Genomic DNA, 23,500 nt, shown 5'->3' with positions numbered 1-23,500 from the left:
GGCCCATACATTGGGGCAGGGAGGGGTGGCAGTCAAGAACAGTTGGCCAGGCGCATGACAGGGCAGCACAGGGGCAACAGGTGGATTGCTCAGTGCAGAGGGACCACTGTGCTCTGGGGGGGGGGGCTCATGCCTGGGTAGGGGGTCTGCAGCAGGAAGCCCAGAAGGAAGCCCAGCTGAGGGGTAGGGAGCCGAAAGGCAGCAGAGGGTAAGATGCAGGCTGCGGTCCCAGGCCTCCGAGGAGCCTAACAAGGCCAGGGAGACGGAGAGAGGGGATTCGAGAAATGGCCAGGAGACAGAAGGAGCAGCCTGCACGGTCCTATCTGCTCGCAAACGCTGAGAGGTCCCCCAAGGATCCCCGAGAACCGACAAGACAGCCGCTAACCAGGGGCAGGGATGAGGGTCCTTCTACTGCAGATCCCTTTGCACCTTTTGAATCAACTGAAGGTAGTACCTGCCACAAAAACCAATGTTAAAGGAGATAAGGTTATCGAAAGGAAATGCTTCGGTGTGAAAATTTGCCTGCCTCCCTCTCCAAACGACTCTGAGGTTTCAAGTCCTGCTTTTGAACTCAGATTAGTTTTGTCCCAAAGGCTCCTGGACCACACCCATGACTGACCCGTAGGAAGGGCCAATCTCTCTGCCTGGGTGAAAACGTTCTCAAAATGAACTTGGCATCACATAAATGTAAATAACCACCTGGTTAAGTTCAACCAACTTAACGAGTAGTTGTCAAAATACCAGAATGAAGATGAAGTGTGGTCAATTAACTCAGTCTGATTGCTCAAATTTTATGGTATATAAATGAGGCTCAAAGAAAAATTAACCTGATTCATAAAAACAAAGATGAATCAAATAGTTTACTGATGTGAAACAGGTCAGATGTGAGGGCTCGTGAGGGGAGTGTTAAGGTAATCGGGCTAGTCCCGTGGCTAAAAAAGACTTTTTAAAAATTATGTGGAATCAATCTCCTGTTCAGCCTAACAAAGCACCTAAGGCAGACACTCCAGAAATAACTGGCTTACATTGAATGGTTTTACCAATTTTGAATTAGTAGTAAGTGAACATAAATCTAATATTACAAAATAAGTGGAATTCAGTTTTGCAAAACTATGGAACATCGTTTTCCATTTGGCCAAATAAGCTCAAATACACATAGACTGGAATTTAATCTTGCTAAACTAGGGCATACCGTTTTCCATCTGGATATATAACCTCAAATATACTAAATTTGCAATACTTGTCCAAAACATATTTAATGGAATCGATTAAACTTGCTAATCAAAAACATATGTGTCCAGAGATCAATTCTGTAAATGCTTTCATTTGGTTTTATGTATTATGTTTTGCCTTGTTTCACAAAGGATATGAGTCAGCTTTAAATAATAAATTCAATAAAGGGAGAAAATATAATTAGATAAAAATCAGAATCAAGGGAAATAAGGTAAAACAGAAGCTCAATACTAAAGGGAAACTTAGAACATCGATATCAGGTCATAGGTTTTTTTATAGGGCTATTAAAATCGAGTTGCAAATCTGATTCTGCATTTGCTAGTTGCCAAATCAGAAAGGGAAATGTAATCAATTATCTGATGCTAGTTTTGCATGATGAAAAAAAAAAAAAAGCCACACACAGCATTTGCGCAGGGCTTTTCTTCAGCTTCTATCACTAAATGGAACTTGCCTGGGTCTTCACACAAGAGCTGCCAATCGAACGATGACCTTGGTAACTACATCTCTTGAGTAACCTAAACAGTAGATTCCTTGTGACAGCTATGAGTAGTAGAATCCCTGAGCATGTGCACAGTTGGGGAGAGAGGAAGGGAGGGGCACAAAAGATATGAAATAAGGTCACCAAAGTACATCGTTTTTGAAAATCTGGGTAGCTTCCTGGTCCGACACCTAGAATGGGAGTGGAATGGGTAGACTTTATGGCCTTTATTCTGCCAAAATTCTAGAAGAGTCATTTCTGTCAAATAATATTCAGGTCAAATTTATGAGCAGACGACTGATATCCCCCGGTATGTACAGAAAGAAAGGCATTCTATGCCATTTTTCAAGGGAGGTTGGTAGGCAGCAATTCTACTTCAACCACCAGCTCCCCATATTTGAAATTCAAGCTCATACAAATTTTTCTATACTTTCTCTGCAACCATAACAATTTTGGCTGCAACATATGTAAATTGAGTGGATCGCATTGGATCTAAAGAATAACAGTGCATATGGAGGCAGGGTGCTGGGGGTTCAGCAGACAGGGCCCTGATAGTGAGTCATCCAATCACAGAGGCATTGCGCATTTGGATGCAGGACGCACAGAGAAAAAGGCCTCTCCCATTGTGAGATTAAAAACTAGCTCTAACTTAACTGGTTTCAAGGCCAAGAGTGTCAGCACAGCCTAACTACTCAATTTGTATTTGTCCAATAAACAAATAAGTTTATTATCTGCAACAAAGTAAAAAAGAGTTCACTGTAACCACAGGGGAGGTCTCTTTTGAGAAATTAAAGTGAACAAGTAAAAGCAACGTAAATTAACTGCTTAATATTCCTAATTACAAATGTAAGGCATACAAAATGTAATTATCTTTATTTGAGGGCTGATTTTTGCTTTCTTTTAATAAATCATAATATCTTTCATCTGTTCCCTCCCACTGTGGTTCCCCCAATCTTACCTCCTTTTACATAAAACTGTGACTTCCTCACCATGTAGGAAACGCCCAAGTAGGCTGGAGAAGCAATAGCAATAAACTATGGTTTCCCGGAGTTTTATGAAAATAAGTCTTTGGGGTAATATGTAATGAGGCTAGTGGCAAGGTATTAAAATGACAAAAAAGGGGACCGTGGCTGGTTCAGTCTATGGGACATGGGACCCTTTATCTTGAGGTTGTGAGTTTTGAGCCCCATGTTGGGTGTAGAGATTACTTAAAAATAAAATCGTAAAAAATAATAAAATGACCAAAAAAGTAAAGACAACAGGAAAAGAATAAACTGGACCACTCCCAGATAATTTTGTTAAATAAAGTTACTGGAAAGAGGTAAATACTGATTCATGAGGCTTACATAGCAGGAAAATAAAAACAAAATCAAAACAGGAAATTTCACAGTGCAAAAATAATGCAAATGAAATATGATGCAGTTATCCTTGATTTTTTTCCAAGGTAACACAAAATTTAAAAGCCAGAAGACACTGAATCTTCCAAAACCCTGATTCCCAAATTCTCAATTTCGGAAGGCAGCTATGCCCACCACTATACCACCAACACACGCAAGTTGTCAAATTTGGAAATTGATATGCTTATATACTAAGGAAAACCTACACAGTTAGAAATAGGTATCTACACCATTTATTCTGAATCACTCAGAGCCACAAACACTCCTAAATGTTTTATTTTTACCTCTACCTGTAACAAGATAGATTATAATTAGATCATCCACAACTCAAGCCTAAAGGGAGTTAATATGTTACTTATTAACCGAATCCCTGTTACCTCCAGAGTAACAGAATTTTCTTGTAAACATGAATTGTATTTTTGAAATTGTGTTTGAGAGTTTAATCGGAATAGGTTTCATTACCAACAAGACTAGAAAACCCGCAAGCTCAGACATGGAAACGCGCTTATGTTAGGGGTGGAGGAGAATTACTCCATTTAATAACACAATTAGAGAAAGACAGCATGTGGCCCTACCAATGCCAAAATTCATATGTAATGTCAAGACAATTTGACACTTTATGCAAACAGGCAATTTTTAAAATCCAGTTAACTTCAAGAGCCACAGGACAAATACACTGAAATCCTAAATTGTCTTTAGATGAAACATAGGTCATTCGACAAATAACTAATGAGCACCCACCATGCATCAGACGCAGAGGATTACAGAACTGAGCAAGACTCTGTCCTGGAGCTCATTTTCCAAAGCTCTCGACCTTAATACGTTAAAATACAGAATTGGAGTTCACAGGATCTACTTTCCAAAACCCTAAACCTTCTTGCTTAATATGAAATTGTTTTAAAAGAAGCAAACAAACAAAACCAAAAGCATGGCCCGTGAAGAGATCATCCTGCCCTAAAGCCCTCATGTATGAACTTCACACCTTGCACGGGGGTCGGGGGTGGGGGTGGTGGAGAATTCACAAACCAGTTTCTCCAAAAATACAAACCATAGAAACCCTAACAAACCCTCGCTGGAAGCTGGAAGCTGAAAGCTGGGCTGCGCCCAAGGCTGCCTCTGCCGGCCGCCCGCGGTGCATCATCCTTCCAGCAGATTCTCAACTCCCGACACCTGTATCAAACTTGCCACCCCGAAAACACAGCCCTTCTCGCAAGCAGGGGGCTCCTCCGTGGGCGGCACAGGAACACCCCGGCCTCCTCCACCTCGGGAAAAGTCCGAGTTCGGGGAGGGCCTTCGCTGCGCGGCCCTGCAGGGTCGCCTGGAAGAGCCTGGAAGGCGCCCCGGGGCTGCCTCTCCGTGCGGCCCGAGCACCGCCCGGCGCCGCTGCGCGCTCGGCTCACCCGGGAAGGGCGCATCTGCTCCCGGGGCCGAAGCCTTACCGTGACACGTCCCCAGCCGAGCTCCCGAGCATCCTCCCCCCGCACCCCCCCCCCCCAGGGAGCCACTAGCCCCCGGGCCCCGAGGGGGCGGCCGCGGAGGGGTCAAGCTCTCCTCCCCCGCGCCCGGCCCGCCGCGCCCCGGGGGAGGCTGTCAGGTGGACGGGGTCGGCGCCCAGCGCCATTAGCACACCTCGGGGCGCTCGCCGGGCCCCCCGCCCCGCCCCGCGGCGCCAGCAGCAGCAGCAGCAGCAGCAGCGGCGGCGGCCGCCGCCCAGCCGGGCCCCCGCGTCGCCCACCTACCTACAGGGCGGGGGCGCCGGCTCCTCGGGTCGGGGGAGCGGTGGCCTGCGCAGCCGGGCGCGGGGGAGCGCATCCTCTGCGGGGAGGGGGCTTCGCGCGGCGAGGGGCACCGGGCCGGGGCAGCGGAGGGAGAGGGGGGTGCGCCCCCGGGGACCAGGGCCCGGCGTCCGCAGCCTGGACCGGCGCCGCCCGGGCTCCGCGAGCCTCTCCCCGCGCGGCACCTCGCCCACGCCGCAGCTGCGCCCGCGGTCGGGACGGCGGCCCCACAGGCTCGCGGGCCCGGCGGGGGCGGGGAAGTGCGGGCGGCGCGACGCGGTGCGGCGTCCGCCTCTAGCTCCGCCCGGGCGCGCCACGCTCTGCGCCCCTCGGCGGCGGGGCCCGGAGGCTCGGCGGCGAATGGAGGCTCGGCGGCAGCGTATGGAGGCTCGGGCTGCAGCGTATGCCCGGGCGACCTCGGAGCTGCAAGGCGGGGCGCCCCGCGCCCCCGCCGCCCGGGGCGCCCCCGCAGCGGCCCAGCCCCGGCCCGCCGGCTCCGCCCCGGAGAGCTGCGCGCGCGGCCTCCGCAGGCCCCAGCCCGTGGTGACGCCGCCGAGACGGCGGAGCTCGCGGCGGCCGGACGGCGGGCGGGACGGCCTGGGGGCTCCGCTTACCTCGCCCCCGGCCGCGGCCCCCCACGGCTGGCCCGCCGCGGCCGCCGCTGGTCCCGGGAAGCGAGGCTCTGAGAGCAGAGCCGGGTGACGGAGCGGCTCCCCGAGCCTCAAAGCCTGGAGTGTGCTTCCAGCATGGGGACCCCTGGCCGCAATAAATCCATCCTTCTGTCCTTGCTCGGGGCCCCGCATCTCCACCCCCCACCCCCGCCCCCGCCCCGACCGGGGAACAGCATCCCGAATGCTGCCGAACCGCGATCATCACGGCAGGAGGGACGGAGCACTTGGGGTCTCCAGGCCGCCGGTTGGCGGGGACCGCGAGGGCCTGGGCTGGGAGGATGTGCAGCGGCAGTGGGGCAGTGCTGGTGAGCACCCCTCTTGGGAGCTGTTCCCCTACGGTCCCACGACCAGCGCTGCAAGATGACGGGGAGGCTTTGGCCTTGAGGTTTACCCTTACACACAGAAAAAAACAAAAACAAAACAAAACAAAAACAAAAAAAAAAAAGCAAGCCAAAAACCTCAAGGCAGAGTCTGCATGCAGCTGGTGTGATAACGTTGGTATTTCAGAGGCCACGCTAGATAGAGGCCTCCTCTGGGTTGTTGATGCTGCCTCGGCTCTAACAGCTCCTCCTGGAGGGCGGGGCCAAGCATGTAAGAGCGGTGGCTTGGGGATTTCTGTTGCAAGTGGTCACGGTGTATACTATCTTGCAAGGTAAGGAAAGATTGCCCAGTTCTGCCCTGAACAGACGTGAAACTGGACCTCCAGTTAGGCATTCGCAGATTGTTTTCAAGGGAATATTAGACCATTAAAATCCAAAGAGCTGATCTTACTGAGTTAAGGGAACGTTGTTTGGGATCTCCAGAGAAGCTAATCCGTTCTCGCACTTCTTTGATGGGTGCTTTTATGATTTTGAAACCTAAGGTTAATTATTACAAAGTGGGCAACGATAAGACATGTTCCATAGCAGTACAAACTGATAAAATCGCTGAGACTTCTGGAGAGGAGTTCCATGGGCAGCAAGGTCGGAGCTGAACTGCTTAGGAGTCAGAAAACTGTGGCACATGACTTGGCCACTTTGAGGACTCTGATCCAGAGCTCCAGTTAATATTCAAAAGATACCTATTATTATTCATGATATTTTGCCCCCCAAATCCAGGATAGCTCAATTATAGAAATGTTTATGTATATATGTGATACATAGGAGACTGAACAAAGTCACTTAATGAGAATTTAGCACTTGCTTACTCCAACAAAATTTATAAAGAAGTCTGCTTTAGAAGGCAGTTTGTGGAAGGACATTAGTAGAAATGTTCATTGAGTTGCAATTCTTGGTGATTTCCATCCCTTTACCACCACCAAGAGTCCCCTTTTGTATTTTGAGTGTTTTTTTGTTTTGTTTTGTTTTGTTTAGTTTATTCATGAGAGACAGAGAGAGGCAGAGGGAGAAGCAGGCTTCCTGCGGGGAACCCCACGTGGGACTCCATCCCAGGACCCCGGGGTCACGCCCTGAGCCAAAGGCAGATGCTCAACCCCTGAGCCACCCAGGTGTCCCCTCTTTTTTTCTTTATCCAGACCCCGTGTTATGTCAAGAAGCTAGTGATCTTTATTAGGCAAAGATAGAACTGAGTACGTATTTTAAAAGTAGTAAGCATCAATTATAAAATGTTTGTCACCCTTTCAAAACTATTCAATGTAATTTAAGAATCCTCTTTCCTATCTTCATGAACTCCTCTAGGACTGCATACCATATCATATGCTTGTTATAACATTACAGTGTATATTAATTAAGTCCTAGTATAATAAAGATTTCTGTTCCTCGGCTTATAGGGAGAGAAAATTCTCCTTAAAGATTCTTCACCAGTTCCTTCTCTTTCATTAACTTAGCATTTATTGATTTGCCTAAGCCCTGTCTTTCTGGAGAAATCAGAATAAATAAAATCCTTTCCTTATCTTCTAGTAGGTGTGTGCTGTCCAACGCTAGCCACATGCAGACACTTAAATTTAAAAATGTGTTTTTTCTTTTTTTTTTTTTTTAAATTGCACGTTTTTTTTTTTTAATTTTTTTTTCATTTATTTATGATAGTCACACACAGAGAGAGAGAGAGAGGCAGAGACATAGGCAGAGGGAGAAGCAGGCTCCATGCACCGGGAGCCTGACGTGGGATTCAATCCCGGGTCTCCAGGATCGTGCCCTGGGCCAAAGGCAGGCGCTAAACCACTGCGCCACCCAGGGATCCCTAAAAATGTGTTTTTTCATTCCACTAGTCATACTTTAAATGCTGAAGAGCCATAGATGGCTAGTTGACTACTCTTTTGAACAGAATAGAACACTTCCATTATCACACACACAAAAAAACCTATTCTGGATAGTGCCAGTCTAAACAGAAGGTGAATTTTTAATTGGAAGATAAGATAAAATACGTAAGATAATTTGGGAAATCCTGGTACACTAAAGATCGAACCTCATTAGAATGTGTACTTTCCAAGACCATGGCAATCTCTAAGAATCCAGGTTCTGACTACAGACTATAGCTCTACCTGTGCTGACCTAGGATATGTTGCTTCACCTCTGTTCCCTTATCAGTTATAGTATCAACTTTGCAGGGTTGGGTATAGGGATTAAACGAGGTAATCCACAAATGATGCTTAGACTAAAGTCTAGAATATGACCTTCAAGAAAAGTTATTACTCTAATAATATACATTATTATAATAAAGATTTCCTTTAAAAAAAATTATATCCCTGGGATGCCTCGGTGGCTCAGCCACTTAAGCCTTGGATTCTTGATTTCAGCTCAGGTCATGATCTCAGGGTTGTGAGATCAGACCCTGCTACTGGCTCAGCCCAAAGTCTGCTTGAGATTCCCTCCCTCTGCCCTTCCCCATGCCCACTCATGTGGGTACTCTATCTCTCTAAAATAAATAAAATCTTTTAAAAAAAGTTGTTTCTCTGGCACTTTTCATGTACTTGGCTACCAGGTGCTTGGTAAATGTTGAGTTAATGAAAGATTATGACATGATACTATTTTTTATCGGCTAGGAGGGCCTATGTTAATATGGAAGCCATCCTTTTTATCTCTGTTGAAGGTCAGAGGCCATTGTAGGTCAATTTAGGTAGAATTGCCATCTCACTTTTTCTGGGATAAAGAACACTGGATGATGACTCTTTGGGATGGATATGGAGAAGCAGAATTCTCTTTAGCTCTTAATTTAAGAAAAGAGGGGTCACTCCCCTTGTCTTCCTCTTTTTTGCTGCACAGGGTAGAAATTGGACCAGTGGGAGGTAACTAGATACCTGGGTTCAGGCATCAGGTGTTCTCTGAAGCACTTCCTGAATGGCTTTGGGAAACATCACCAAACAATAGCAACTGTATTGCAAATGTGTGCAGTACTTTTTCTTACATATGTATCTAAAGATAATTTTGTAATGAAGTGTGGCGTGTGTGTGTGTGTGTGTTTCTTTTCTTTTCTTTTTTCTTTTTTTTTTTTTTTTTTTTTTTGAGGGAGAGAAAAAAAATACGTCCCTGCAAGGGGGAGGTGTGTGTATGTGTGTGGGGAGAAGGGCCAAGGAAGAAGGAGAGAATCTTAAGCAGAATCCATGCTGAGCCCAACACAGGGGCTCCCTCTCCCCACTCTGAGATCATGACCTCCGCAAAATCAAGAGATAGTCAACCACCTGAGTCACCCAAGTGCCTCCAGTGTGTCTGTTTTTAAACACAACACTGGTTACCTTTCCTTGAACTGGAATTCCAGGAACATCAGCAACTACTGCTCTAATACTTTGCCAGAATGAAAGGCTCCTTGGATAAGCAATGAACTCACAGTCACTGAAGACGGAAACTCCTTTGGACCTTTTCTCTGTAAAGGTGTTGGAGAAGAGATTTGGGTATTGAGTGATGAGTTTAGTTCACTGGCTCCAAGAAAGCTCACTCTGTAGTGGTCAAACCCATCCGTCTCTTCCTAGCACAGGACACCTGCTATCGCACACCTGACTTAGGTTGGCTAAGACACAGGAGTTCCATGGGAGGGAAATGCTAGTGACATCTGTGGAGGTCTGCAGGTAGTCATCCTGGACCTAAAGAGAAAGAATTGAGTTCACTATTTAATAGTGTTGAAGGCAGTGGTTCATTTTGACAACTGGTGTAATTGGTCCAGCACATCATGGATACCATCTGGAATTTTGAGAAAAATGTAAATAGGTCCTTTTGTGGGTGGGCCAAGGCTCAGTGCTTCTGTTAGTTATAAAGTCTAAGGAGGAGCTAGAAATCTTGTCATTTGAAAGGAGGAGGGTGCCAGAGTGTATTGAGAAAGAAATACTGACGTCTACAGAAATGGATTGCTGTCTGGGTGCCTGTTAGCACATAGACCTAATGGCTGATTATTATTAAACCCAGTAAATTTGCCCTTTTCTTTTCTTCAAGGCTCATTTAAAAAAAAAGTATCTGCTCTTGGAAACCTTCTGCTGTCTTATTTCTGCTAAAAAAATCTGCTCAATAGCTTGAGAATTCATTACATATTTTTTACATTTTCTGAAAAACTTAGTCAAATAAGCTGGTACAAAGACATCATAGCTAAGATATTTAAAATTCTGAAATGAATTCCTAAACTAAACTGGTAGTTGTGGCTTGGATTTATTAGAGGAAATAAATGTACAGTGCAATAGGCTGAGAAGGGCTTTTTTTTCTTTTTTATTCAAAGGATATAATTATAGATTTACAAAAAGTTGCAAAAAATCTGTAGGGAAGTCCCGGATTCCCCCCACCCACCCCCACTGCCCCAGTTGTCCCTCAATAGTGATATCTTGGGGAACTCCAGTACAACATCAGAACCAGAAAAATGACATTGGTATGCTCTTTCCAGCTTATTTATATTTCAGCAGTTTTACATACACTTTTGTGAGTGTTTGGGTGTTCTAATGCAATTTTATCATCTGCATCAATTATGCTACCACCACCACAATAAGATGCAGGATTGTTCTATTCCACAAAGCTCCCCTGACCTGCCCCTTGATAGTTACATCCATCTTCCTCCAGCCACATCTCTAATTCTTGCAAATCACTAATTCTTTCTCCTCTCATAATTAAAAAAATTTGTAACCTTTTAGATTGGCTTTTTCATAACTCCTTGGGGATTCATCCAAGCTGTGCTATGGATCAATGGTTTGATACTTTTAAATAAGTATTTAAATACTTTCAAAATAGGTATTCCATGGTATGGATGTACCACAGTTTAACCCTTCACTAATTGAAGGACATTTTTGTTGTTTCTAGTTTGGGGCTATTATTATAAAAAAAAAAAAAAGCTGCTATAAACATGTGTGGATAGATTTTATGTGAACATAAGTTTTTTCACTTCTCTGGGATAATTTCCCAAGACTACAATTGTTAAGTCTATGTTTACTTTTTTAAGAAACTGTCACATTATTTTCCAGAGTAGCTGTGCCATTTTACGTTCTCATCAATATAATGTGCATGATGAGTGGTGCATTTTTAATCTATTAAATAAACTTATTTTTAAAAGATTTTATTTATTTATTCATGAGAGACACACAGAGAGGCAGAGACACAGGCAGAGGGAGAAGCAGGCTCCATACAGGGAGCCTGATGGGAGACTCAATCCTGCGACTCCAGGATCACGCCCTGAGCCGAAGGCAGATTCTTATAACTGCTGAGCCACCCAGGCATCCCTACTAAGTAAATTTAGTAAAGGGTAGTCCTACATGTTTCTTATTATTCACTACTCTACTGTAATTCCTTATTTACTTGAACCCACCTGACTAATCTTCAAGGTCAGGAATCTCATTTTGTTCATCTTGATGTCTTTGGTGCCTAATATAGTCCCTGACTTATATTAGTCAATAAATATTTGTTTAATAAATGAAGAAATTAATGAACAGAAGAATAGCTGAGTCATACTGAAATCAAATTGAAATATAAAATTGTCAATAAATTATAACTATAAGTGAATTTGAATTGGATATCATGATTTTTCTTCCAATATATAACAACATTTTCAAATCTATGGTTGGCACTCTAAGTTGGGTCATTTGGGGGCAAATTAGTAAAAACTAAATGCTAAACTATGTTGGGCCAAGTTATTCATATTGGTACTCTGGCAAAAGCAAAAGATTTTAAATAATCTAAATAACCGATATGAAACTGCTTTAATAAAATATCTAAACAGCAGAATACTATGTAGTTATCAAAAGTAATGAGAAATTTTTTTATATAAAGGATGGACATCCTTCAAATGATAGTAATAAAAAAGGTTAGAAAATATAGAGTACGTCCCTTTTTATGTAAAAATAAAACAAGGAAATTAAAAAAGAAAAGATAAATGCATAAAGATCTTAATTCTCCCTGAGTCAATCTATAAAGTACAGGGTATACCTGGACCATTTTTTGACAGAAGGTAAAGAAGTGCTCAAAAATTTAAGAGTCACACCAAAACAATACAGAAGCCAACTGAGAAGGACTCCTTTGGCCAAATTTGGGACAATTTAATTATTAAAAAAGATGATAGTGATGGATTAGGACACATCGAATAAAAACACAAAAACAGAAAAAGAATATGAGTCCAAACTGATATTTAAAAATTAAATAGAGAATAAAAAGAGAAAGGGAAGTTGTTTCCAGGAGAATGCTAAAATAACAGTATTTTGCAATCACCATGGTAATAACTGATCCAAGCAAAGACTGTCAGTGGGTGAAAGTTTGCTGAGGAGAAGATTCATATGTTCTCAAGGTACAGCGGACACCTTAACCAAATGCTCACATTTACCATATGTTTCCTGTAGCTGCTATAAAAAATCAGCACAGGGACACCTGAGTGGCTCAGCGGTTGAGCATCTGCCTTTGACTCGAAGCATGATCCTGGGGTCCCAGGATGGAGTCCCACATCGGGCTCCCTGCATGGAGCCTGCTTCTCCCTCTGCCTGTGTCTCTGCCTCTCTCTGTGTGTCTCTTATGAAAAAAATGAATAAAATCTTTAAAAAAAATCAGCACAAACTTAATGGCTGAAACCACATGAATTTATTATCTTACAGTTCTGGAATCCAGAAGTCTGACATGGGTCTCACTAGCCTAAAAATCTAGGTGTTGGCAGGGCTGTTTTCTTTCTGGAGGCTCTAGAGGAGAATCCACGTCCTTGCCTTTCTTATCTTCTAGAGGCCACCTGGATTACTCAGCTCAGGGTCCCCCTTTCCTCCTTCCTCAAAGCCAGCAAAGGTAGGTTGAGTTGTCCTCAAGTCATCTCACTGGGATATGAACTCTCTTACCTCTCTCCTTCACTTATAAGGACCCTTCTGATCGTTTTGGACCTAGTCAGATAACCCAGGATACTTCCTGTATCTCAAAATCCTTAATCACATCTGCAAAGTTCCAACTGCCATGTGAAGTAACATGTTCATGCGTGTTGGAGATTACCCCAGGGTCACCCCCATGGGGGCCATTATTCTGGCACAACATTGACTGTGAGAGATAATGTGAAATATCAGCATTAGTGCCTTCTGATGTAATGCACTGAGAAGGACCCATCACTTAAGGTTCTGCTTTTTGTTGTTGTTGTTGTAGCTTTAGATTTTATTCATTTATTCATGAGAGACACACAGAGAGAGGCAGAGACACAGGCAGAGAGAGAAGCAGGCTCCCTGCAGGGAGCATGATAGGAGGCTCGATCCCAGGACCCCAGGATCATGACCTGAGCCAAAGGCAGACGCTCAACCACTGAGCCACCCAAGTGCCCCTTAAGATTCTTTTCTTGTCAAAAGAAATATTTATCTGAACTGAGGGCCTTTCTGAAACAACTCTCTTTCACTATTCAAAAACATCAATACTGTTAAAAAAAAAAAAAAGTGGGGGGGAATTGTTCCAGAGTACAGAAAGGAGACAACGGAAATGTGACAACTGAATGCATCGTATAATCCTTGAGTGGATCCTGGGTTAAAAAAAAAAAAAAGTATAAGTGTTATTATGACAACTAACATATTTGATTTTTAACTGTATAATAAATAATAAGTTGTATTAAATTTAAATTTCCTAAGTGTGATCATTGTACCTCTTGTTCTTAGGAAATATAAAGTATTTAAAAGTGAAGCATCATGATATCTACAACTAACCCAAAATTCTTCAGAAAAAAGATCAAGAGAAAGTAAATATGGCAAAACAGTAACAACTGGTGAATCTAGATCAGTACTGTAAAATAGAAATATAATGCTAGGCATATATATAATTTTAAATATTCTAGTAGATATGTTAAAAACTGAAATAAATTTTAATAATATTTTAACCCAATATGTTTCTTTCTTTTTTTAGAGAGAGAGCATGCAGCCTGGATTGGCATGGAGGGGCAGAAGGAGAATCCCAAGCTGCCTCCCCGCCTGGTGTGGAGGACAAGGGGCTCAATCTCACCACTTGATTTCAGCCAAAATCAAGACTCCTGCACTAAACCGGCTGAGCCACCCAGGCGCCCCAACCCAAGTATATTTCTAATTTAAAAATGTAATCGATGTAAAAATTATTAATGAGATATTTTACTTTTTTTTCCTATATGAAGGCTTAAAAAAACCAGTAGGCATTCGTCACTTCTAGAACACCTAAGTTTGTGCTAGTTACATTTCAATGCACGACAGTCACATGTTGCTGGTCTTACTAAATTGGACCCAACAGGTTCAGTTGAAGGGTGTATGTGTGTTCACTGTCCTATACCTGCAATTTTCTGTAGGTTTGGAATTTTTCAAGATAAAAAGTCGGGAAAAAGAGAAACATACTAGTTTGTATATGCATAGACTGCTTCTAGAAGGATACAGAAGAAACTGTTGACACTGGTTACCTCTGAGAAGAAGAAAGCAATGACTCGGGAAATGAGAGGGCTGACGGCCTTCACTGTACCTTCTTGTCCTTTTGTTTGCTGTGTTATCTTTGTATTCTAACCCAGATCCTTTGCCAGGAAGCTCTGGTAACCCCCAATTCAGAACAAAGAGCTCCACCTACTGAACTTGGTGTCCTAAAAGTTCCTTGAGAGAGGACAGAGGTGCGTGTCCTCACATAGAGTGAAGTTTTGAAATTTCTTGTGATCCTTCCATCCTTATCAGGCTTTAAACATACTTTTAACCTACCTGCTTGCATATTATTAAACAATTCTAGACAAACGCTATCAATCACCCAAACCATCTCTGAGTTGTTGAAAATAAGAAACAGCATCCGCTCAGCTAAGCGGCCCGGGGCTGGAGGACACGGCGTCTGATCAATTTTCCTTAAGCCTCTCCCCACCTTGCAGCGGGGCGGGGGCGCCTGGTTACCTGTGTCCACCTGGAACCTCGCCACTTCCCAGCGGAGCTGCATCCTGGGGCTCCGGCTCCGTGTCTCAGGAGGCTCTGCAGGGCGGCTGGCCCAAGGGGCTCCTTTACTCCTCTGGTGGTTGCCTCACGCCCGGCCGCGGCCCGCACACAAGGCGGGGAGGCGAAGCTGTTGCCGGGTCGGTAACACTTGGAACAACGCGAGGATCGTGGAAACGCAGCTGGTGTGGAGGGCTTCCCGGGTGCAGGTGCAGGTGCAGGTGCAGGTGCAGGTGCTCCCCGCGGTTCTTCCCGGGGCCCGCCGTCCACGGCTCTTCGCGGGCCCCGGGTGCAGGTGCGGTTGCAGGTGCAGGTGCTCCCCGCGGTTCTTCCCGGGGCACGCCGCCCACAGCTCTTCGCGGGCCCCGGGAGCAGGTGCAGGTGCAGGTGCAGGTGCAGGAGCTCCGGGCGGTTCTTCCCGGGGGCGTGCAGGTGCGGGTGCGGGTGCTCCCCGCGGCTCCTCCCGGGGCCCGCCGCCCACGCGCTCCAGCTCCGCGGCCTGAGCCTGAGGATCGAGCACCACGGCCGCCCGGATCCGTGCCCCAGGCCGCGTGCCCTTCACCCCGGCAGGTGCTCCCCGCGGGGACCAGCCGTCCGTCCGCACGTGGGGGGCGGCGCTGGAGGGCCCGACCCCGCGGGAGCCGAGAGACGCCGGCAGGGCGCAGGGTCGGAAAGGGCGGCCGAGAGCTCAGAAGACGGAGGAGGCCGGTTCCGCACCCCCGGGCCCCGCGCTGGGTCAGCGGGGGTGACGCAGGCTCCTCCGCGGGTTGCGGGGGAGGCGGCGGCGCCGGGACCCGCCTGGTTCGGAGCCTGCGAGTCCCGGGGACGGAGTGGGCGGAGCTCCGGGCGGCGCCTCCCCCGCGGCCGGGGCGGCGCAGGGATCTTCAAGTGACAAACACGTTTCAGGCAAGGCTGTACTCAAGTTCCCTGGTGGTCTAGTGGTTAGGATTCGGCGCTCTCACCGCCGCGGCCCGGGTTCGATTCCCGGTCAGGGAAACACGTCTTTTTCTAATCCGATCACCTAAAATTCTTTTGAGTTATCATACTAGTTTTATTCCATCATAAAAGTTGAATTCGTGTTTGAATGTTGTTTAATCTGAGATTTAAAATATGCCTTTTCCGCCCAGGTACAGCGGCTGGTTCCTTCCGTGTGCCACCGAGCTCCCTGGAGGAGGGATGCCGGGGGGTGGGGGGAGTGGGGGGGTGTGGGGGGGTGGGGGGGTGGGGGGGGTGGGGGTGGGGGGGGGTGGGAGGTGGGGGTGGGGACGGCACAGAGGAGGCTGTAGACACCGGGTTCCTCCTGCTGGAGCACCTGGTGAGACGCCGTACCCAGATCGGGACTGCAGAGCTGGAAGGGAGCAAGGTGAAAGGTGGGGGTTGCGGGAGACCTGCACGGGAGGAGGCCTGCACAGAGAGGAGGGTGGGTGGAGAGGAAGGACAGTAAGTAGGTGGTGGGTGGGGACGTGGGGGACGCGTCTGTTGCAGGGCTCATCTCCTTAAATAAACCGGAGCTCAGAACATGGTGGAGGGAGGAGCAATGCACGGGAGATGGAGCCCACACCCCTCCCCGGGGCTGACCGTGTTCTCTGTAGGTAATTCCAGCAGAAATGTCCAGAAGTAGAACGAGGAGAGCCGTGGCCCCCAGCACAGGAAGGGCCAAAAAGGACTGCCTATCGCAGTTGTGTAGAAAATCAAAGAAGAACATGATGAAGGTTTTGAAGATGGCCTATTGATTTGGAAAGGGTGCTGACTGGGAGCCTGGTGAAGCTGTGTTACACTTAGACTTGGTTTGAAGAGGTCAGCCAAGTGAACTTTTCCTGTGGGTCTGGAGCGAAATTTTTGACTGATGATGATAGATTTTGAGGAAGTTCTGCTGTAAAATGAGAACTGAAGGCCCAAGAGTGGGAGAACTGAAGGCTCAAGAGTGGAAACGTTTCCTAAGAGAATGAGCACAGCATAAAGAGCGGAGGTTTGCAGGCTGGACTACTGCCAGAGGAGGACGAAGTAGGGAAGTCCAAACAAGAAGAATCAGTAGGAGTCACGGTCAAAGGAGCAGCAGAAGAAAGAGTCTAGAAATTGCAGTGTATTCATTAATAGCATGAAGGATATTTCTCTTGTTTGCTTAATTTCTTAACAGAGTTTTAATTTTATTTAGTCTTGGTGTCATCCTTATTGTGTTTCATCCATACTATTATTATTTTTAGTCAAATAAGTAACACCTTTCTAAATACTATTGTCATTTAGACACAGCAGTACCATATCACATTACCTACACATTGCACAAAGTTGCTGCTTTCCAGAGCCAGAATATCGTGTTCAGTTCTGTCCTTTTGAAAAAGGGAGAAATGCTGAAGGACTGTTTGCAGATATTCCACATATGAGGAGGTTCCTTAAAGACGAAGGAATAGAAAGTATCTCACCGCACAGATGAAAGAAAAGATTATTTGCTGCATACCAAAAACATTTTTTCTGGGCTTGTCAAATCATTTCATTTTAAACACGAAATCATCATATATCTAGGGTTAGGGTGATACATAATTGAATATTAAGATGCCCGGGAGAAACCAAGGGTGGGGAGGAATCAAGTGAAGGACTTTCAGCAGCATCTAGGACAGGTGGTTTATAGGACATATGGTTTGCAGTAAATTAATGGATTACTTAATCAAATCAAGAAGTAGATTGTTAGGACTCCACTTGAAAATAGTCCTATACATGTTCAGCCCTCATAATTCTATTTTGGTATGAACCACTGAAAGGAGGTTATATTATATTTCCACTGAAAGGAGAAGTGGAAAGAGAATTACACTGAGTCAATTGAATAATGTCTACAACTTAATGAGTTCTTTCAGATTCTGAACACTAAACCAAGTACTTTATCAAGTAGTTCAACAATTATCCTTGTTTTGTAGTTTAGGGAAACACAGACTCAGAAAATTTATATAACCTATTTGAAATCACACAAGTATGTGGGGGAACCAGGACTGCAGCCCAATATGCCCAACCTAAATCTTGTATTCTTTAAGACTCTCCACACTACAACAAATTTTCTGGTAGCATATTGGCGTCTTCTTTAGAGCGGTCTTTACAAATAGGATGGCTCATGGGGAGTGTTGCATAGAAGCAAAGAGGAATTATAGGACATTTCAGGTTCTCTTTTAAAAATATAATTGAATTCTAAGCATGACAAGTCTACTAAAATTCAACTCTTGTAGTTTCTGGGGGTTACCAGATTCCATAGAAAGATGTGAAAACCTTTTAGTTAAGAAATAAGTTCAACAGCAAACACAGTGTACTAGCATGTTGATTTGTGAAAGGTTCTTTTTTTATTACGATTTTTATTTATTTAAAAATCATCTTTACCACATCTCCATTTGATCATTACGATTTTATTGACTTAAAGATGATTCTTGGGCTTTCTTTCATAGTCTTCCTTTAAGAAAGAGGCTATAGAAAAATAATATTTTTACACTAGTTACATAAAAGGAAAGCAATTTAAATCTAAGCCATGGATCTACTTGATTAGCTTTTTAACCAGCTTATTACATCCTCTGAATTTCCAGTATCTCTATATAACAATATATAGTATTTTATATAGCTTGCTATAGTTTTGTGTAAGTTATGTTTTTTGTGAATTCCTAGATGTCAGAGTTCATAAAATATACTTGTGCTGCCTTGTGAAGTGATAATCATGTGACTGATGGTCAAAAACTGTTTGTTTTTTGGTAGGATGCCTGAAGGCCCTAAAGCGATAGTAAGCCAAGAGCTCCGTGAGGGCAATGTCTGTGTCACCTCCATCTTTGTATCTTCTAGGCTGTGTTGGTACTTGGCACATCAGAGCAATTCAAATGACTCTTGAGTGGATAAATAAAAGAATAAGGCACAAGACTGAACTGGCACTTCTCAGAAGAAACATATGTGACCACCACATTTTTGAAAGAGTATCGACTTCTTTTGTAATCAGGACATGCAAATTGAAATGAAAAAGATCCTTTTTACACCCATCAAAGTGGCAAAAATGAAAAAAAAAAATCTAATACCAAGTGTCGAGGATGTAGAACAACTGACACTCTAAGAAGCTAATGTGGAAGTGTAAATTGGTGCAATAAAACAACTTCGGAAGACAATTTGGTTTTATCTAGTAAAGCTGGAAATTCCCATACCCAGCAGTTCAAACCCTGGGAAATCCCTGCACAGGTGCTCTGGAAGATACATAGAAGATTGTTGACCGCAGCACCATCATAATAGACCCAAACTGGAAGCAACCTGAATGTCCATCAAAGGTGGAGTGGCTAAATATATTGTGGTATAGCCATACGATGAAATACCGCAGTATAGGGAAAATAAAAGGATTACAGCTCCTGTGGTCGACAATCTGAATCCAGAAAAATATGACTTAAAAGCAAATCAAATAGAGAATGATTCCATTTTATAGAAAGCTTCAAAATGCTAAGTTAGAAATATTGTTCATGGGTAGATATATACACAGATGGCAAACTATAAAGAAAAGCAAGAGGGTGATTAATCCTGGCTAATAGAAAAGATGGACGAAGGATCTGGCAAGAAACATGCGGGGGGGGTTTTGAAGTACTGATAATGCTGGCCTGGGTGTACACAGTTGTTAAGTCTCATTTGATTATTTATAGCTTACACTACTTTTCTCCACCAGTTCGATCTTTAAATTAAAATGAAAAACCAAAAGGAATGAATGACAGGTTTGGGCAAGCTCTGGGATGACGGCCTGCCAGCAACGTCTAGTTGAGCAGAATCTCGCTCCTCTGGGCAGCCCATCTGGCTGTAATCGTGCTTTTCTAAAGTAGGGAAGTTTCGTGCATTTTGAAAAGTGATAAATGTGAAAACGAACCACAGGGTGGCATCATACACTCATGAGTCCCACTTGGACACATGGAATCCAAGTAACCCATTCTTGCCGTGGAAATGTTGAGTGTAGTTAAAATCTAGAGTTTATTGTATTCGTGGGGAGCAGCAGGGCATATTTTTTATTCTTTTACCTTCTTTCCTCTCATGTCGACGATCGTGCTTGATTTTACTTGCACTGTGTTACCAGGTTAATGTTTGAGGGCAGCAATTCAAAAAAATCCAATGCAGCAAGTATGCAGGCCCAGCTTGTGACATTTAGTCACTCGTCTCTCCTCCAGTCATGCACCCTTGTATTCTTTCATTTAACTAATGTCTGCAAATATTTGTTGAGCTTTCTTTCTGTTTCTTTTCTAAGTCAGAAAGAAAGGCCCCAGAGACTTAATATGAGCAAAACCCAAATCACTATTATTTGCTTTTCACGTAGTTGTAGAGACAGGCAATAATCACATCATTACAAATTTAAATTGCAACTGACAGATTCTGTAAGGAGAAGGTGGTTCCACGCTAAGGTTTGGAATCAGTTGGAGAGGTCAACAGAGGGATCCATCTGTTGAGAGCTGAAAAACAAACCTAGGTAAGAAGGAGAGAAAAGAACTTTCTAAGTTGGAGGAACATGTGCAGGGGCTGGTAGCAGGAGAGAGCAAGGAGATGGACTACCCACGGATTGAAAGAAAACCAGGATGGCTGGATGGCAAGTCACAGGTGGTGGGGCAGGGTGAGGAGAAGGGGGCAGGTGACAGATGGCTCTGCAGCCGGAGGCGAAGGATGTTGCCTTCACACGAAGAGCACTGGGGGAGCCACAGGGAGGAGAGTGGGTACAGCAGTGGCCTGGTGCCCGTGCCCTGTCGCCAGGAAATCCGCAGCTTCACCAGTGTCTGGGAAAGATTCCGGCTTAGGTGCTAGAGAGCGACACAACTCTGTTCACCTACGTATGTGTGATTTGCTTTTTCAGGGTGAAGGACATCATTTAAAGACGGTAATATCATTTCCATCTCAGCTGTAGTCATTAGATTTAAGGTCTTTCTACTAAAGAAACATGACTCCATTGTATTTATTTTTGAATCAGTCTAAAAACCATCCCTTTTGAAGACAAGGAGACATAAAGCATGATTTCTTAACAAATCAATAAACCTATGCAGCTCATCCGCAACAAAATAAAAAGCCTTGGCATCTAAAATATAAAAGGTATGAAAGAAAATGTTTATATTGTTGTCTTGGAAAGAACTAGATATTAGAAATCAGGAGATCGGGGTCACATGACTGTGGGAAAGATGATCTAATGTGGCTGGGCCTCAGTTTTCTTCATCCGTAAAATGAAGTACTGGCCTAGGCTATGCTCTTCTAACTCTGAAGTTGTGTAAATCTGCAAATTTATGTAAAGCAAAATGTACATGCAAATAATGTAGCGTTAGAGAAAACAGGTATTGGGGAAGTACCGTGGTATGTATTTGAATAAAGGTGTGTGAATGGGATTGAAGGAGACTTATTTTGGGTCTTAAGACATTTTTAATAAACTAAATTTGAATAAGCTACACTACCATTGATTGGTAGTATACTACATACCAGATCTTATGAACAGTATCTTACTTAATCCTCAGAAAATTCTTGTGAGATAGCTCTTCTTTTTTTATCCTATTTTACTAATTAAAAAGTAAAGCTAAAGCTTACACAGATTCAGTAATACGTGTAAACTCTCACAGTTAAAGCATCTCAGGATGTGTCTTGATGTGTCTGATTTCAGAACTTGTCCTAGTCATCATACTATTTATTACATTTCTTGAAGAGTTGAGATTTTTAAAAGTGGCATCTATATTGAATAAAATAGAGAATTATAAATATGGATTTCAAGGTATTTGTAAGTGATCTGTTGAATGAGTACCAAGAATTTCAATAAGCTCCCACATCTTAAAACAAACAAAACGGCTTTATAGACTTGATTTGATGAATTAAACATGCACTCTCCTGGATATGGCTATGAAGCTACACTTATTAAGCAAACCATCTCCTTGTTAATATGTTTTTGCTGTATCGGTAAAGGATCCACTCAGAGGATTTTTTGACCATTTTAACTCCTAAGCTATACGTTTTAAAGGAACAATTAGACAAATAGCTTTTCCATCACTTTTCTTGCTGTGTCATATCCTGATGACAAACAATGGTGAATTTTCTCTTTTCATCTCAAGCTTCTGATGCCCAGAGCAAGGAAGCTGCCTGCCGGACCTTGTCGTTTGGAAAGAAGTGACTAAATGCATTTATATTGAGTTATGTTGTCCGTAGCTCCCGCTCTGGGCATGCTTGAGGTTTGAGGGTCACATCAAAGGAATTGTGTTCTCTGTTGTGAGAACTGGTCAGCGTTGGTCAGATAGTTCATCGGTTCATTGCTGGGACCTGTTCCTATGAGGGTCATGGTCAGGAGGCACTTGACGTTTACAGCTGTTCCCTCCGTGCAACACACTTGCCTTACATCTGCTCACTGATTCAGTTGTGATGGACTTACGGGTATCTTTGGGGTGAAGGTGCTCACTGAACCTTGAAAGGGAGCACAATGGCCCACCAATTTACCATCCTTACTGTAGTAGTAAAGGATGTTTGTCATCAAAGGCAATGCTTGCCTCCCGAGCTAGGCCGTACCCTCATCTGATGGACACCAGACTATCTGTGGCTTTGACGCTGCTTGACACTTGGCCATTTGTCCTGGGCTGTGCTTATCTTTCTGAGAGAGAGATGCCAAGACAATAAGATGAATCTAGCAGTGGCTGCTTGTGAGACACAAACACGTGGCTGTCTGAGTTCTCATTTAGGAGGTGGCGTGTGACTGTGACAGAGAAATGTGTTACGACAAGAGTAAAATATGGTCTGAGTGCCCTGTGTTTTGCCCTCCTGACTCTCGTGAGCACATCTCTGTCATCTTGCCAGACTCCAGGGGAAGCCTATTTAAAGCAGGCGTACTGGGGCAGACTGGGAAGAGCAGGACAGGGAAGAGGCCAACCATTGAGGAAGTCTACACAAACAGCCACACAAAGTGCTAGTCGGATTGTTTGGGTGAAAAAAAAAAAAAGTCTTTACGTTCTCTGTAATTAAGGGAAAAAGTTTTAAAAAGAAGTGATGAAAGATCGAGGAAGCAGGGTTTCACAGTATGGTAAATAATATTCAGCTTGATAGCTTATAATCACAAACGGAGGGGTTAACTCAGTTAAAATACTCAGTTGTTTTAGGAGTTTCAGTTGTTTTCTGAGCAATTTAAAACTTATCACCCCACTCGTACACATGAGACATTACGAATAATAGGCCATTCTTCCCAAAATACTGTTTCTTCACATGAGAAAACGGGACTTTGTTATCACTGTGGCGAAAACACAAAACTATCACAGTGCACACTTACTGCAAGAGGCTTGAGGGTTAACTTGCCAAAGATATTCAACCTCTTTCTCTCCCTTAAGAAAAACAAAACAAGAAACCTTAGGAGGCATTCTATTACATGCATATCCATTTCATATGCATGAATCTCTTCATTCCCACAGTAACAGAATGATAACTAAGGTCAAGGAAACAGAATATTCAGTTCTCAGAAGACTAAGAACTTAGAGGCATATAAAAATGCCTCTGGTTATAAGATTCTTTAAAAACTATACACATATAAACTGTAAATTGCTCTGGAAAAGCATGCTTCCCTGTAGGCCAAAGCATTTAGGCTAGTTCAAAATCCCTTCCTGGTAGTAAGAATCGTTACTGTTGATGGGTTACTGGGCGAGTCTTTCTAGGCCACATGACGAGTGTTGTTTTATGACATGATG

At 44.2% G+C, this 23,500-nt stretch overlaps 2 protein-coding genes and 1 non-coding gene across 4 annotated transcripts in view; 1 reads left to right on the top strand and 2 right to left on the bottom strand.

Annotated features, from left to right (window-relative positions):
- The window catches only part of NCOA7 (nuclear receptor coactivator 7), a 147,406-nt gene extending 142,434 nt beyond the window's left edge, over window positions 1-4,972 (bottom strand). For both annotated transcript variants that reach the window (XM_038526724.1, XM_038526725.1), the window contains exon 1: window positions 4,848-4,972. The gene's annotated coding sequence lies outside the window, so the exon portion shown is untranslated. The remainder of the gene's footprint in view (window positions 1-4,847) is intronic.
- Window positions 4,973-7,688: 2,716 nt separating this feature from the next.
- Window positions 7,689-19,852, bottom strand: LOC119870180 (translation initiation factor IF-2-like). Its single transcript, XM_038525497.1, has 4 exons — window positions 19,838-19,852; window positions 15,460-15,710; window positions 14,793-15,384; window positions 7,689-9,569 (listed from the first exon to the last, which is right to left on the bottom strand). The coding sequence occupies exons 1-4, from the start codon at window positions 19,850-19,852 to the stop codon at window positions 9,435-9,437; spliced, it is 993 nt and encodes a 330-aa protein (XP_038381425.1). The 3' UTR covers window positions 7,689-9,434.
- On the top strand, window positions 15,753-15,824 carry TRNAE-CUC. The gene has a single exon. It is a non-coding gene; the product is annotated as a tRNA-Glu (tRNA).
- Window positions 19,853-23,500: the final 3,648 nt, after the last annotated feature.

The sequence above is a fragment of the Canis lupus genome, chromosome 1 (genome assembly GCF_011100685.1).
Source record: "Canis lupus familiaris isolate Mischka breed German Shepherd chromosome 1, alternate assembly UU_Cfam_GSD_1.0, whole genome shotgun sequence".
Lineage (NCBI taxonomy): Eukaryota > Metazoa > Chordata > Mammalia > Carnivora > Canidae > Canis > Canis lupus.
Note: the sequence above shows the minus strand (reverse complement) of the source record. Positions and strands in the feature narration are given on the sequence as shown.

Coding starts and splice junctions, on each gene's coding strand:
- LOC119870180 (XM_038525497.1), bottom strand. Junction 15,385..15,459: donor CGTCTCTCGGCTCCCGCGGG/GTCGGGCCCTCC, acceptor GCCGGGGTGAAG/GGCACGCGGCCTGGGGCACG. Junction 9,570..14,792: donor GAGGTTCCAGGTGGACACAG/GTAACCAGGCGC, acceptor CTTTCTCTTTAG/GTCCAGGATGACTACCTGCA.